The sequence below is a fragment of the Poeciliopsis prolifica genome, unplaced genomic scaffold, assembly GCF_027474105.1.
Source record: "Poeciliopsis prolifica strain line A6 unplaced genomic scaffold, Auburn_PproV2 SCAFFOLD018, whole genome shotgun sequence".
NCBI classification, from domain to species: Eukaryota; Metazoa; Chordata; class Actinopteri; order Cyprinodontiformes; family Poeciliidae; genus Poeciliopsis; species Poeciliopsis prolifica.
Window position 1 is genome coordinate 9,753,478 of NW_026562393.1, and position 15,752 is coordinate 9,769,229.

General features: G+C 39.3%; 1 protein-coding gene across 1 annotated transcript; it reads left to right on the forward strand.

The window, feature by feature from the left end:
- The first annotated feature begins 1,108 nt into the window (after positions 1-1,108).
- Positions 1,109-13,146, forward strand: med1 (mediator complex subunit 1). The gene is made up of 16 exons (XM_055043041.1): positions 1,109-1,251; positions 2,429-2,535; positions 3,090-3,168; positions 4,023-4,077; positions 4,160-4,292; positions 4,415-4,443; positions 4,553-4,624; positions 5,196-5,270; positions 5,577-5,740; positions 6,722-6,833; positions 6,949-7,073; positions 7,169-7,296; positions 7,488-7,689; positions 7,794-7,889; positions 8,152-8,257; positions 8,327-13,146. Exons 1-16 carry the CDS (start codon positions 1,131-1,133, stop codon positions 12,093-12,095), a joined length of 5,373 nt encoding a protein of 1,790 aa, XP_054899016.1. The 5' UTR covers positions 1,109-1,130; the 3' UTR covers positions 12,096-13,146.
- Positions 13,147-15,752: the final 2,606 nt, after the last annotated feature.

Sequence of the window (15,752 nt, forward strand, 5' to 3'; positions counted from 1 at the left end):
TCTGCCTTCTAAAGCTGTCTCTTGTGACTGTTGTTTTAAACTCCTGTTCATAAATACAGCTTCACACATGCACAAACGCACATGTATTCATGCACACACTTTCTGCTCCCTCTCACAAGCAGGTCAAAATGGTAGGTGGGAAAACCCTCCCGAGAGAGCACTCATTGCCACAGGCTCAGCTGTACAATAGGCTCAGGTGTGTGTGTGTGCAGTATGTGTTTGTGTGTGTAAGGCATGGCTGACTTAGTTTATTTTATTGGGATGTTTAGTCTAAATTTGTTTTTTTGTTTTTTTTTATTTAATGGTAAAAAAAAAAATACAATCATTGGCCATCATAAAAATATTTTAATATATCACATTTAGTTCAACTTGACTTAAAATATGGTTGCTCTTCATGAAACATGAATATACTTGCAGCACTGCGCCACCTACAGTATTCATGAAGAAACTGTCTTTAAACTGCTTCTTTTTCCCAATGAATTGATAGGTAGACAGAAAATAAAAGCTAATATGATATTGTGTGTCATACAAAAATAAAGAAAAAAGTGAATATAATAATCTGTCTGTTTTTAAATGAATGTATTATCTATCTATCTATCTATCTATCTATCTATCTATCTATCTATCTATCTATCTATCTATCTATCTATCTATCTATCTATCTATCTATCTATCTATCTATCTATCTAATTTAAATTACCTAATGAGTGCCGACACAGTAAGCTGAAAAAAGTTAACGTGTTATTTGCATGGATTAAAATAACTATGGCACATAACTATTTTACTTTTAGAGGTATTTACACTCTCGTTTTGAATTGCAATTGCAGCATAGATTAATTTAATCAGTTAAATGTTTATACTTTGTTGTGTTTTATTAGAATTGTCCTTTGGATTTCTGTACTTATGCTGCCTTTGTGACAGCAGAAAATGAAACATTTTATGTAATTTACCGCATATACACAGTTGGAGTCATTGATTACACGTGTTTCTTTAAAAAAAAAAAAAGATTTCAAAATTATGTACAAGTGTAGATGAGGCTGAAGTAAACGTCTAAGTAAAAGCGTGTGCGCGCTACGGAAGCCCGAGAGGAGAGAGTGGGTAACTCGAAGCGGGCTTCCAGAAGGGAAACAATGGCGGCTGGGCCTGGTGTTTCGATGCAGAGCGGTAGTCCTGCCAGAGAACTTTCTATTTCGGTTCAGCAAGGATCAAGTCAGACTTTCGGAGAACGAGTAAAAACAGAAGATGTGACAGGTGTGCACCGCTGTTATCTTTATTTTTTATTGTAGTTTTAAGAAAGTAAGAGCGCTAGCTAAAGCTGCTAAAGCTAGCTATCGCTATCAGTTAGTCCATTCGAGAGTAAAAGTGCTGCTAATCTCTTTCCTGCTGTGTCTTCCAAATATTAAAAAAATATATTTTACAGAGCAGAAAATCGTAAAAAATAAGATCAGTCGGCCTATTATGTTGTTATTATTTAAGTTAAAGGCTAACAAGCTAACAAAACTTTGTCTAAACACTATGATTAGCACAAGATAACAAAAAGATGCTTACAAAAACAAAAGATAAATATTTGTTCTACAAAACCATGTTGTTTGCAATTATTTTCAGTGTTTGTGCATCTATAAGAAATAAATAGCAACTTTTAATATCTTAAAAATGTTATGAAACATTGAGTGATATAGCTGACAGTCGCACGAATTATTTGAATTTTGAATTGATGAATGTAATGTGATCAGTTATTAGTTTGCCCTGTTTTTTCTTCATTTAATCAAATACAATCTTATTCTAATGTATTTTCTTAAATAGTGTTCTGATTATCACAGAAGATGGAAAATAAACTCAAGTCTTGTCATTGTTTGAGGCAATGAGTGCTTGTGGAAAACGTGTTTTGTTCAACAAAAATGAACTTTAACATCAACTTATTTGACCATAAATTGCATATTTAATAAAAGAGATTAGAAAACATTTTTTGGAATATAAAATTTGCATAGGTTGCAGATATGTAATATACAACTCTTAACCAGCTATTTTAATTTAAATAATTATATCACCCTTCTTTAGTCAAGTCAGCTTTTTTATAGAGTGCATTTTAGTTGAACCTTTGAATTACTAATTGGTAACTAAGATTGTCTATAAGTAGTCAAAATCCCTCCAGCGATGTGTCCCAATTTATTCTGTAGTTAAGTAGGCAGCAAAAGGTTTTTTTTCTTCTAAGATGTAAATTGTATTTTATAGAGGATCAAACACTTTTTTCAATCAGTTTGACATGCAAATGAATCTTCAATGTGGTTTCTCCTGTGTGCAATGATATGACGCTGTCAACATTCAAAATAGGTAAATAATTGTGCTGCCATATGTGACTAAAATGCTTTTTTTCAGCCAGTATTTAATGTGTCTTTTGTTATTTTTTTAAACCTTTCTCTGTTCTTAGAAGCAGAGAAGCAGAGTCGCATGGCTGCTCTGCTGGAGAGGCTTCATGCTAAACACAATGCTTCGCGGCCATGGGAGGGCACCATCAATGTTGTGCGTCAGGCAATGGTGAGGCGGAGGCAGCTTTCATTAAACTATCTGAAAATGTTCTAAAAAATGATAAAATAAAATAAAAAAACAGTTTCTAACCAGTTGGTATGCATTTTCTAGTGACTTGCTTCAAGCTCCTGTTGTGTAATTTGTTTTATCAAAAGAATGTTTGTCATTTTACCATTTCTTAAGGCAGGTGAAAATACATCCTAGTGGCAGAACTGTGGGCTGAACGAGTTAAATATTTTATTTGTCTGACAGTCAAAGGAATTTGGGAAATTTTCCACATTGTCTGTGAATTCATGTTGTTTGAAAAACTTGACAAACACATTTGGAAATAGGAAGCCTTGAAAATTAATGTTGTCCCACTGCAGTGCCAATACTTTATTTATTGAGCTTATAACCAAGATACATCGATCACGATGTATTATTAACTGTACTAATATACCATTGTAGTAAATATATGATACTACAGTTTAGTAGAAAATCAAATGTGATCAATAGGTCTTATCTACAAAATCAGTTTTTTCAGTATCAGCATGTTGATCTTTTTCTGACCATTTATGTCTCAGGAGAAACGCGGTGTGATGAATGAAACAGGCCATCAGCTCCTGCTCAACTGTTTGGAGACCCTGCAGAGAGCTTTGAAAGGTATGAGAATGTTGACCCACAGGAGATTTTTATTTCAAATTATTACATTTCCATTTCGGGTTAGCAATACAAAAAAAGCAATGAAATTGCGTAGCTTAAGAAAATGGATGTACCAGTCAGAACTTTCTGATAATAGTTTTTTGAGTGCAATTTTAGACCGTTTTATTTGTTTTCTGCTCCATATCAAATATATAAAATTTTGTTTAAAAGATTATTATCTACAACTTAATATTTGAGGAAAAAAGGTCTGATGTGTTAAAATGTCAAATCACTCATTCTTGTATATAAAAGTTTTTTTTTAGTATATGGTGAATTATTTACATCAGAAAGAAATTTTCTGCAAAAATGGTCAAAAACATTTGATTTAAGTGACTTCTAACTTCCACCTGTGGGTGACAGTATTTCTCACTCTGCTAACTTAAGGAATAAAAACATCAAATCAAACACTTTGATTTTTATTCCAGAAAGTCACAAAAAAAATCTGAAAATCCTGTAGGGACTGTAAAGATCCTCAACAATATTATTTAATGTTGAAGATTAATTGATATTTTAACAGTTTGCGAACAGATTTTATAAATACATTCTAGCCCAACCGGCCCTTTAAGAGCATTCATAATCTTGATTTGGCCCAAAACGAAAATGAGCTTAACATCCCTGTTAAAGATCATTCACTGTTTGAAAAAGGATTGATTTTTAGTTTTTGACTGGCTGATCACAGATCAGAGTAAAACAAACATATTCCAACCTTTTTCACATCAATGTACTTCACTAATGACACGTCACTTGGTATGTCTTTTCCCGGCTTTTTATCTATGTCACATTCATTTTTAAAATTTTCTGATCCTCTTTTTCAGTCTCGTCTCTCCCCTCCATGACAGATCGTCTCGAGTCTATTGCTCGACAAAACATGTGAGTGTCTTAACTTTTGTGTCATGTTTTACTTTGTTCTTGCTATGTTTCTGGTGTAATTATTTGCTACCTGTCTCTGTAGGTTGGGCTCTCACCTCAGCCCAACAAAAACAGAGTGCTACATCACGTCCGATATGTTTTATGTGGAGGTGCAGCTGGACACTGGAGGCCAGCTTGTGGACGTCAAGGTTGCTCATCAGGGAGAAAACCCGACGGTTGGTATATTTGACTTTATAAAAGAATTCTGGTGTAATAATGTTGAAGAACATAGAAGTTAGACTTTTTATAACACCTTGTATGTAAAAAGTAATATTGCTTTTATCTTGATTTATTTCAGAGTTGTTCTGAACTTATTCAACATCTAAGGTTGGTACAAGTAACAAGTTCAAGCCTTTGATACTTCAACATAAGGAGTAATGCAGATGAAGTAATGCTTCGGTGTAATTAATGACAGCCATTACATTTTTTTTTTTAGTGAGAAGAACTTTGAAGCCTTTTCTAAGCATCTCAAGGGACTGGTTGATTTATACAGACTTCCTGGTGACAAGTAAGTTCCTTCGCAGACTATGAAATGGTATTTAAATTAAGGGTTTTTAAATCGAACCCCTGGGTTAAATCAAAATCTTCCATATGATTTGTTCTTGCTGACTTGGGGTTTTGCTGCAAACCCTACAGACTCAATATAAAGTTTTCTTTTGAGATCAAACTGAACAGTAAAGGAAGTTGTCTTCTTTTTCTCCACAGTCTCTAAAAGTATGGAAATAAAATACATTTGTAGATCTGGAAAATGTAAATAAAAGTGTGGAAAAGTATTTATATTTTCATCCAAATCTTTTCCTTTTCAATGTCTCTTTTTGTATTTCTTAATTTCGTGTTGACATATTAAACTGTTTGCAGTTAGCTAACTTAGAAAGCATAGATCATTTTTACATTAACTTGAGATTTCCAGAAGGTCGTCAACATTTTGACCTTTTTTTGACTTTATAATTAAACAACTGCTGGAAATAACTATTTAATATTGAATGCAGCATGATCAAAAATAAATACTTTGTTTCCTTGTATTCTGTTTTTCTAGAAACGCATTTAATCCTATTACTTTGACTAACTTTGTGTTTCAGTAAACTGAAAACAAAGATGTACATTGCACTGCAGTCTCTGGAGCTCGATCTCACCAAAATGATGACCATGTTTAGGTAAGTTAACAGAAAATCTCTTTGTCACCTTAAGGATTTCTCTCTATAATTTTGATTTCACGGCACAGTAATGGTCAGAAGATTGCAACATTACAGTGGATGGTGAAGTAGCCTTCTGCATTCCTCGTCAGATTTTTAAAATGATTGTGACCTCAGAGATTTCTTAGTGTTGACTATTATAATGCCATGTCATGTTTAGTGAGTTGGTTGCATTTTGTGAAATACATGATTAGATATTCGTCTGGGTAATTGATCACTGGTTGGTCACGTGTTTGGATAATTCTTGCTTTTTTACTGTCTTCATAGGTTGGCAACAAACGCGAATACAGTTGAAACTATTCTCCATGGGAGTGTTGGCTGGTTGACTCCCAGGAGTGGTGGAAATCTGGTCTCTCTCCAGTGCTACGTGTCCCCTTATGACATATTTGAGGTGGAAACTGGCTCCCAGCTCAGCTTAACTGATAACAATGGCAAGTCCAGCTATTAACAGTGCTACTCTTAGTCTTAAAAAGTGTGGAATAGGCTTTTATCGTCTGTTAGTTGTGGATGAGTATCAAAAATGTCTTATAAAACCTCATAGTGTGGTTTACGTGAAAAATAAATGTTTTATTTTTGATTTGCTCCATGATACCAACATTTTATTCACTGGTATTTTGTTTTTTGACGGTACATGCACACGATATTAAGAATGAATGTGGCAATAATGATATGAGTAGTGACAAATAAGTAACTAGAAGGCATTACGGTCTTTCTGCTAAGCCAAATCTATCAATGAGGATTTCCAATTTAAAAGTGTGACATTTCTGAACACTCATTCAAAAAAAAAGGGGGCAACTTAACTGCCTTTTCAGTCTCTAGACAACATCAAATTCAGATTAAACTGAATTTTAATCTGATAAATAGATTCATAAATAGTGTCTAAAATGCCAAACAAAACATTGAAGCTATTTTTTATATTTACAAATAATAGTGGTACCAGAATTCACAAAATTGGCTTTAAAAAATCTACCTTTTATCTCTTTCATCCATCCCTTATTTATAAAGTCCAAATAAATTTTGAAATAGAGTTGACTTAAGTTAGTCCAGACATCACAGGTGGCAAAACCCCCGATTTTAAACACTAAAATCTGAACCCAATTTAAGCAAATTGGTTATTTGTGGACTGTACGGATAAAAATATATCCAGGCAAGTTTAAGAATAGAAACGCTTTATGGAGAAAAAGAAGTCCTCCATGTCCATGGGATCATCTTCACTTTCAACAAAAACAGACAGTTGGTTGCTGCCTCCCATTTCAGCATCTGAACGTTTTAAAACTGTTTAAAAAAAGAGTTTAGTTTGTGGAAGAACGATATTATGTAATGCAAATAAAACGTGTAGGAGCCCTGAATGTGTTGATCGTTGGTGAAATATCTTAGCAAACCTTTCACTTATCTCTGTTTGCTTTTTATAGTTCCACGTTCCCTGGGTGTCAGTGTCTCTGTGACAATCGAGGGAACTTCAGCTGTGTACAAGCTGCCAATTGCTCCACTCATCACCGGATCCCATCCTGTGGATAACAAAGGGTAAGGGAGCGTTTCTTATTCTGGCTGATGTGCATAATCGCACATTGTTTGGATATAAAAACTTTCAGTCTTTGAGAAATTGGCATCATATATTTACTTTCTGTTCTATGTTAAGCACACCGTCCTTTTCCACTGTGAGCAACTCCAACAGCGTGGATCTGCCAGCCTGTTTTTTCCTCAAGATGAACCGGCCCATGCCGTTCTCACTCTCCTTTATTCAGAGGCTTGGCAATGCGACTTGTGAGTTTACCTTCATAAATACATTCATTTGGTTGTAATGAATTAGTTTCCTTTAAGGATTTAGGCCTAAACCTTTCCTCTTTTTCTCCGCCCAGCAATCCCAGTGTTCGAGACACCACCTCCCCTCTCACTCCTGTACCAGCTAATTGTCCAGAGTCAACTGCAGCTCCTAGAAGAGGGTAGCGCTATACCAGCTACCTTAAACAACATGCATTTTTATTCTGTAAGCTGACTTGTGCTTCCTATTTCTATTATTTGTTTATTTTAATAACTTCTGGTCAAAGTTTCTTCTCCTTCTCCTCAATCACCCTGTCTTTGTACACATTTACATAATATTCACTGAACACAGTGAATATGTTTGACATTGTTAAACCCATAGGTATAAAATGTTAGGTTTTTTTTATTCTTTCCCAGATCTTACCAGACCAGCATCACTGTTATTTTCTAAATGGTGATGCACCAGTGCAAGATGGCCACTCATTACAAGGAGCAATGGTGTCCAAGATTCCCTTCCGCCACCCAGCGCAGGTTCCTCTCTTGCTGGATATCATTCGCCACCAGGCAGCATACAACACCTTGATTGGCAGCTGTGTCAAACGAACATCTGTCAAGGAAGGTAAGTAACAAAGAGATGCCTACTTATAACGAACCAACAAGCTTCCTTCCTTCTTTTTTTGTTCACCTAAAGCAGCGTCTTTTTTTTTTGTTTTGTTTTTTCAGACAGTGCAGGGCTTCTGCAGTTTGAAGTCTGTCCTCTCACCGACTCAAGTTTCAGCGTCTCTTTCCAGCATCCAGTCAATGAATCTTTAGTCTGTGGTGAGGAGCTGCTTTTGCATTTTCAGCATTTTTTTGTAGCATAAAATTCTAATCACATTTCATTTAAATCCATGTATAGTAATTTCTACCATGACATGCCAGTTGAAGAATCAGCAGTTAACACAATTATGCAATATCTTTACTCACTTTAGGGTTGCAATCTATATTTATTCAGTTTTCTTGGCACAGAAACTAAAATTGCAAGATAAATGCAAATACTGTTACCTGTTTCAAGTTCTCTTTTCTTTCTGTCCTCTTCTAGTTGTGATGGAGGTGATTGACTCCAGACAAGTCTCCTGCCATCTGTATAAAGGACCATCAGATGCTTTGATCTGCACTGATGAATTCATTACTAAGGTTGTCACAAGGTGGGTTTTTCTCCTCATTAATGCATTAATATTGAAAAGTGTGTAGTAATTGTTTCCTCATCACTGTAGATGCATGTCCATTCCTGTTACCATGCGGGCCATTCGGAGGAAAGCTGAGACCATCCAGGCAGACACTCCGGCTCTCTCATTAATAGCGCAGACAGTGGAGACCATGGTGAAGAATAACCCTCCTCCCTCTGGTAGTCCTCCATATAAAATGGTGGGAGGAGACGGGACTAACCCAATGGGACTACCTGGACTTACTGGTGGCAATACACCCACAGGTGGAGGGCCACCTGGAGGACCTAATTTTGCAGGTCCAATCACTACTCTCTTTGGAATGCCCCGTGCAGAAAGGCAAGCTCAAGGAGAGTGCCTTACTCCAGGGGGGGTGACCGGCCAACAGCCGCTGCCACAACAACAGCAAGTCCATTCAGACGACTACAGTAAAGTCACACAGAATCCCATTCTGACCAGTTTGTTGCAGATAACTGGAAATGTTGGTTCCAGTCCCAGCTCCCAGAATGCTCCACAACCGCATCAAACTCCGCCACCAACCTCATCCCCTGCCAGCAACACAAAGAGTCACCCTATGCTGATGAATCTGTTAAAAGAAAACACCACACAAGATTTTGCCGCACTGTACAGCTCGAGTCCCTTAGAGCGGCAGAACTCTTCATCTGGCTCTCCACGAACAGACAGCATGGGTGGTGCCTGTCCCAGTGGGAACACCAAGGGGAAGAAGAAGCGTCCTCGGGGTCCTGAAAAGAGCGGAGTGTTGCCTGTAGTGGGTGCAGGTGGTGGCCTCGGCATGAAACCGCAACCAGGATCCTCAATGCAGCAGCACCTCCAGCACCACTCCGTTTCTCATGAAGATGATTTCCACCGCAAGCTTCTCTCAATGGATGTTGATGCTTCTCAGAATTCGATATTTGACGTGAACCTTACAGGCGATAGCCTGGATACACACCACAGCATAACGCCAACACTTAGCCAGTGCGGAACGCCGCCACCCGGCTCCGGCATGGCTTACTCACAGTCTCACGTCCAATCTCAGCAGCAACAACCTGGTTCTGTACCACCTCGCATTGTCCGCCTTCCCAGTTCTGACAGCATTGGGCCTGATATCACAGAAATCCTACAGGAGTTACCAGAGCAAACAGGAAAAGGTAGCGGTGGCAGCCATGGGCAACCGGAGGATGGAGGTCCTTTGGGCACCCCCATCCGTGACTCCTCCAGCTCTGGCCAGGGTAGTGCAGTGTTCGACTCAGCGGACATTTTCAATACCAACAGCAATGAAAACCCGTTTACAGACGCAGCCGATCTGATTGCAGAGGCGGCTGCAACTGCTGCCACTCCCAACAGTGACTCCTCCTCCACTAACTTCTTTCCTGATGCATCCGACTTCAACCCTGACTTGTTGACCTCAGGACATGGCTTTTCACAAAGCTACTTTGATGACAGCTCCCCAAGTGCTGATGGAGATATGGACTTGGTCAAGGGATTTGGGGGAAGTAGCCAGCAGAACACTCCTTCAGGAACTCCACAGAACCCTCAACATGGACAAAGTACTCCAGAGCCCTCACTCAAGGACCCATTTGATATGGGGATAATCTTTGGAGGTAACAGTGGTGGTGGTAAACCACTTCTGGGGCAAGCTCCTGACTTAATAGACACACACAGCGGAGGGTCTCAGAGCCCCCTGATGATGGGACTTGGTGGTGCATGTTCGGATTTTAAAACTACAGAACCAAAAGTCAAACCAGGACTCATTCGGCCAAAGGATGACAATGGGGGAAATGGAGGCAGCGGTTCTGGGATAGGAAGCAGCTCAGCAGAGGGAAAACAGATCAAGCGCAGCAGGACTCCATCCAGTGAAGGAAAGTCTAAAGATAAGCCCCCCAAACGCAAAAAGCTTGATCCTGATGGAAAGTCTCCTTCTCACAGCTCAGGAGGGCGACCCTACACGCCCCCTAGTGGTGGTTCGGGCTCTGGAGGAAGCATAAGCGGTGGAGGCTCCAAGTCTCCCGGCAGTTCTGGGCGCTCGCAAACTCCCCCAGGAGGTGCCACACCCCCAATCCCCAAAATCACCATTCAGATCCCAAAGGGCACCATAACTGGGGGGAAAACGTCCTCCCATAGTGGATACACCTCCAGCAGCTCTGCAACTAGCAGCACAGGAGGTGTAGGGGGGACAAGCAGCAGCAAAAGCCACCATTCACACTCCTCTTCCTCTGGGAAGATCAAGTCCAAAGAAGGGTCTATGACGCAAAGCAGCAGCTCCAAGACCGGGAGTTCAGGAAGTGGAGGGGGGCAGTCGCAAATGAAAGGATCCTCTCAAGGTATGGGTGTTGGCAAACCAGGATCGTCCCCAATCACTAAACACGGTCTGTCTGGACCTGGGGGTGCTGGAGGTGGAATGGGAAGTGGAAGTAAAATTAAGCCTCAGGGAGGTAAACCCCCAGGTTCACTTATGAATCCCAACATAAAGCCTAACATCTCGCCTTCCCATTCCCGCTCCAGTAGCTCTGGTGATAAGCTCTCCTCTCCAATGAAAATGCAGCAATCCCAAGTTCCAGGCACTCCTCCATCTTCCAAAGCTAAGTCTCCAATTGGATCAGGAAGTGGCAGCTCAGGAGGATCTAAGTCTTCTTCTGGTGGAAGTTCCCAAAAACCAGGTGGTGGAGGTTCTTCTGGTTCTACATCTTCCTCCTCTACCTCATCATCTGGTTCCATGAGCTTCTCCAGTGGATCTCAGTCGCAGTACAGCAGCGGTGGAGGGGGAGGAGGAGGCAATGGAAGCGAAGGAAATGGTGGCGGAAGTGGTGGAGGTGCGGGTCAGAACAATTCAAATAACCCCAACGCCAAAGGGAAGTCTCCCAGTAGAAACAAGAAGCCTTCTCTAACAGCAGTCATAGACAAACTGAAGAGTGTGGGCAGCGGAGGAGTTGGGGAAGACGGCTGTGAGGTGGGGACTCCAGTGGGAGGTCCTGGATCAACATCTACTCCTTGTGGGCCTGGAAATGTTCCTAGCGGTCCTTCGAACATAGGTTCTTCTAAGCATTCCTCATCCTCTCAAAGCGGAGATTATAAGCGGGAAAAGTCTGACAAAGAGGGAAAAGCAAAAGTGATGGTGACAGGTGGTGGCAGTGGAGATAAAAAAATGATGGACCCAAAAACCAGTGGGTCAGGTGGAACCACCCTGGCCAAAATTATCATTAGCAAACCAGATGGTGGCTCGCCAAGCATCAAGGCCAAAGTGACTCTTCAGAAACCCGGAGAAGGTTCTGGAGAGTCAATGCGTCAACAAATCTCCGGCCTCAAAGCATCGCCTCTCTTTAGTGGCTCCACTCCGAAGCACGACCGATCGTCACCAAGCCACAGCCGCTCTCCAGGGTACACCCCTCTGAACCAGGACAGCGAGAGCGAATCGGGCAGCAGCTCGGTGGCTGAGAAGTCCCACCAGAACAGCCCCAGCTCAGATGACGACCAAACAGTGAGGCCCCTTCCACCCCAGGACTACATGAGCTCCATTCCCCTCAGCTCGGGCGAGAAACACAAGAAGCACAAGAAAGAGAAGAAGAAACTAAAGGATAAGGAGCGCGAGAGAGACAGGGACCGGGAAAGAGACAGGGAGAAGGAGAAAAAGAAGACCTCCATGTCCATGGGATCGTCTTCACATTCAACAAAAGCAGACAGTTGGTCGCGGTCTCCCATTTCAGCATCAGATTCATCACTCTCCATGCTTGGCTCGGATCGTCCGTCACGGTCCAGCCCGATATATATGAGAAACGAAGACGATGACCTTATGGACTCAGCACTCACAGGAGACTTTTAAATCTGCTCTTTAAATCTACAGCATAAAACTCTTATAAAAAATAATTTTTTAACATTTTGTTAAAACTGCCACTATGTCCTGACAGTTATGGAATTAGATGGATAATCTGTGGAAAATATCAAGCTCCTCCATCTCTTCTCTAAGCTATTAGAGAGGTCTGAAAAAATACGTCTCTCCCAGTAAAAACAATCAGTCACAGCCAGGGGGAGCATCTTGGCTCTGTCAATCAACTTGTGTATGTGCTGCTCAATATGCTAATGGCAGAGAAATAATTTACCATTCCAGGACTACAGTTAGCATGTTTATATGCCATGCTAACTAGCCTTAGCATTCAAGACAGAAAGGCGATGTGGCATGACAGAATACAGAGGCATGATTGATAGTGCAAAAACTCTTTCTGGCTCTGGTTGGTTGTTTTTACTTAGAACTGGGAGCACTGGGAGAAAGCAGAAGAACTTGATGTTTTTTTCACAGATTTTCTATTTCATAACAAAATGATAGTTTTAATAAATATGTAAATGAAAAACATTTTTATAAAAGTTGTGTGCTGTATCTTTAAAAGCATTTTATGTACAAACTTAACTTTTATTTATTCAGCTAAAGCCACAAAAAGTGAACATGTCCCACTAAAGCTGTGCTTTACCTGTACATCAGTGTTTGCTGTACAGGTTGTTGTATCACAAATGGGATGCCAGTTTTTGCAACGGTGGACAATGAAGTGGCAGCTACCTTTAGCTTCTTTAGCTTTTAACAGTGTGCTTTTTAAAGAAATGGACTTTGCTTGAGAACATTTTATCTGTGAGAACATGTCTTGTTGCATGTTCTTTTGACATTGTTACCATGTTGTATGCTGTCCGAAAAGATAGGAAAAGATCTGATGTAAATGTGTTAAAGCAAGAATAAAAGATTTTGCTTTTTAATTTTTAGGTGAGGATGGCTGTAAGATTATTGATTTTTAACCTTTCTGTGTATTAGTATAAGAACAGAAGGAGGTTTCAGAATATGATTGAAACATGAATTTTCTAAAGCTGGAAATAAATATTTAACTTTTTACACACTCCTTTATTCACCAGACTTGATTACTAATGCAGTATCTTGCAAAAACTAATATAAATGTTCTCATCATACCCACAAAATATGCATTTGTTTAGGATTTCACGTGATGAATCGACAAAGTAGAGCAAAGTAGAGTAGTTAATTTAAAGCAAAACAAATTTTTGTGCTCCCTATAGTGGCTTCAGTTTGAGGAAACCAGTGAAGATTTATTAACTACATTTTAACTATTTGACACTAGAGGGCAGTAGAGTACCAGGCCTATGAGCTGCATCGTGAGTTTAAAAAGGTCACATCTTGCAGAAGTTAACTTTACCAGATTAAATTGATTTCCACGTTTGAAATAAATTTTAAATGAGAAATGAAAGAAGTATGGTGTAACATATATAAGTCTAAGAAAGAAATTCAATCTTATTAAATCACCAGATTAAAAACTGAAGCTGTACAGGAAGTTTAATCTTAGTATGGATGTCTTAAACTCTACAGGACTCATTTTTTTGATGGTATATGTAAAAATACATTTTGTGCTTTGATCTTGAAGGTTGCTGAAGTGTTTTTACTTAGAACTGGGAGCACTGGGAGAAAGCAGAGACTGCTCTAATGTATGTGTTATCAAAATCAGTTAAATTGACTGGAGGGTAAAACCAGGAGAATAGAATAAGCAGAACTGGCACACCTCTTTACCAAATGCTAAAGACATTATGGCTCATTATAACTCCTGCTGCTCTGTATTTACAACTGCAGATTCAGACCATTAAAAGCAAAGAAAAGTCACCCTGTCAATGGATGGGACTGGAGAATGCTTTAATTTAATTGAACATGCTAACTGAGAGCTGTGGCATTGTTGGTCAATGGGGTGACTTTTTTATTTATTTGTTTATTTTCTTTATTCAATATCCACTCCTGTGTTATTTCTGAGGCTTCTTGATAGTGTTAACACAACTGTATGCCAAAAAACAATGCAGACAATTGCAAAAAAATCTACTGTTTCAAATTCACACCTGGGGGTGATCAATTAATTAAACTCAGCTAATCACCAACAGGACTATTATTATAATGATAAAAACTTTTTCTGTAAGCTGAAAAAAGTGTCATGTAAACATGCAAACGTGAAGAAAAGCAGAAACAGAAGGACCATGTAAGGGGAGAAACTGTATTTTTTTCAATGCGCAAGAAAGGATACACCGGAATTGTAACAGTGCTTCACGTAAAGGACCATGAGATTAATTCAGCAACCTTCCATCTCCTTCCCACTCACAAGGAAGGGCCTGGAGTTCATGGCCGTTGAGGAGCAGTAAAGCATGGAAATAACCTCTCAGATATTCTTGTCAGAGCAGCAAGTGAGATGGAGGGGAGGGATTTGCCAGTTAGTTAAGCTTTATGGATGCACTAAGTCAGCTTTCTGGTGAAAGAAGGAGCAGAGAGGAAGAGGAAGTAAGAATAAAGCCAAAGGAGGGGAAGCGAGTCAGGATTTATTTTCAGCCTGGAGTGCTGCAATTTAAAGTAAGTATATTATTATATCACGAGGGCTGCAGACAGATACCAGAACAGTTGTGGCTTTACATGTCAAGCTGCAGTGCAACATTTCAGCAGGGGTTAAGGCGGCCAAAGGCTGACATTTAAATTTGACAAAATATTGCTTTGGCATTACTAAGCTAATTACTAATAATACTGCAGGCCTGGACAAGTGTTATCAATGACTAATGATTGCTCTGACAAAAAGAAACACAAGTCTGAAAATTAATGCAGCACTTGATTATGTGCTGCAGCTTAATAATACTAAAAAGAAAATAACAAAAAAAACAATTTGTTAATGCTTTATGTTGGAATTTGGTCCATTTTTTTTTTCTTTTTTGACCTCACTTGCTTTCTGAGAGCAGTTTATGGTTGTGTGGGCTTTTCAGATCCGCCCTGAAGAAAAATTCCCCTGGATTGCATGAAGCTTTGGATTTATGCTGAGCCAGACTGAGGAGAGTGGCTATAAAAACTGTGATGCTGGTGAAACATCAGCAAAACTAGGAAGCAAAGGTACATCTCAGTTTGCCTCTGCATGTTTATACAACACGACACGTTTCACTTCGGTTACTTTCCTTTGGAGATAATATCTGAGTCAACATCACATATATACTGGATCAAAATTGAAAATACACTTCATTATGACTGAATCTTTAATGCTTAATGTTTGCCTTTTAACATTATTTCTGATTTAGGCTTGATTTCATAAAATTGTTTGACTGGAATTAGGCCAATTTAAAAACACTACCAGCTGCAATATTCATGGCAGCATCATGCTGCTGGATGGCTTTTTTTTTCTGCCACTGGTCTTAGTAGCAGGCAAAATAATGGAGGGGATTTTATTCTTACTTCCTCTTCCAAATTCTTCAATTCTTCGTCAAATCAGCATCTAGAAAAGCGGGCAATGATCAGAAACACAGATCAAATCTGGGTTGCAGCAAATAAACTTTTAACTTGTGAAATGAACTCAACTTCTCTCCTAATAAAAAAAAAATCATAAACCCTTCAAAAGAGCTGGAGAACAACAAATCCCACTCTTACACATGAATGATTCAAATGAATCATTAAAAGCCCCTAAATAATTTGAGA

What these genes read in the sequence shown, in the direction of transcription:
- med1 (XM_055043041.1), top strand. Translation starts at nt 1,131, where the DNA reads ATGGCGGCTGGGCCTGGTGTTTCGATGCAGAGCGGTAGTCCTGCCAGA. An exon ending in CATCCTGTGGATAACAAAGG is followed by an intron (nt 6,834 to 6,948) that starts GTAAGGGAGCGT and finishes TTCTATGTTAAG; the next exon opens with CACACCGTCCTTTTCCACTG. An exon ending in ATTACTAAGGTTGTCACAAG is followed by an intron (nt 8,258 to 8,326) that starts GTGGGTTTTTCT and finishes TCATCACTGTAG; the next exon opens with ATGCATGTCCATTCCTGTTA.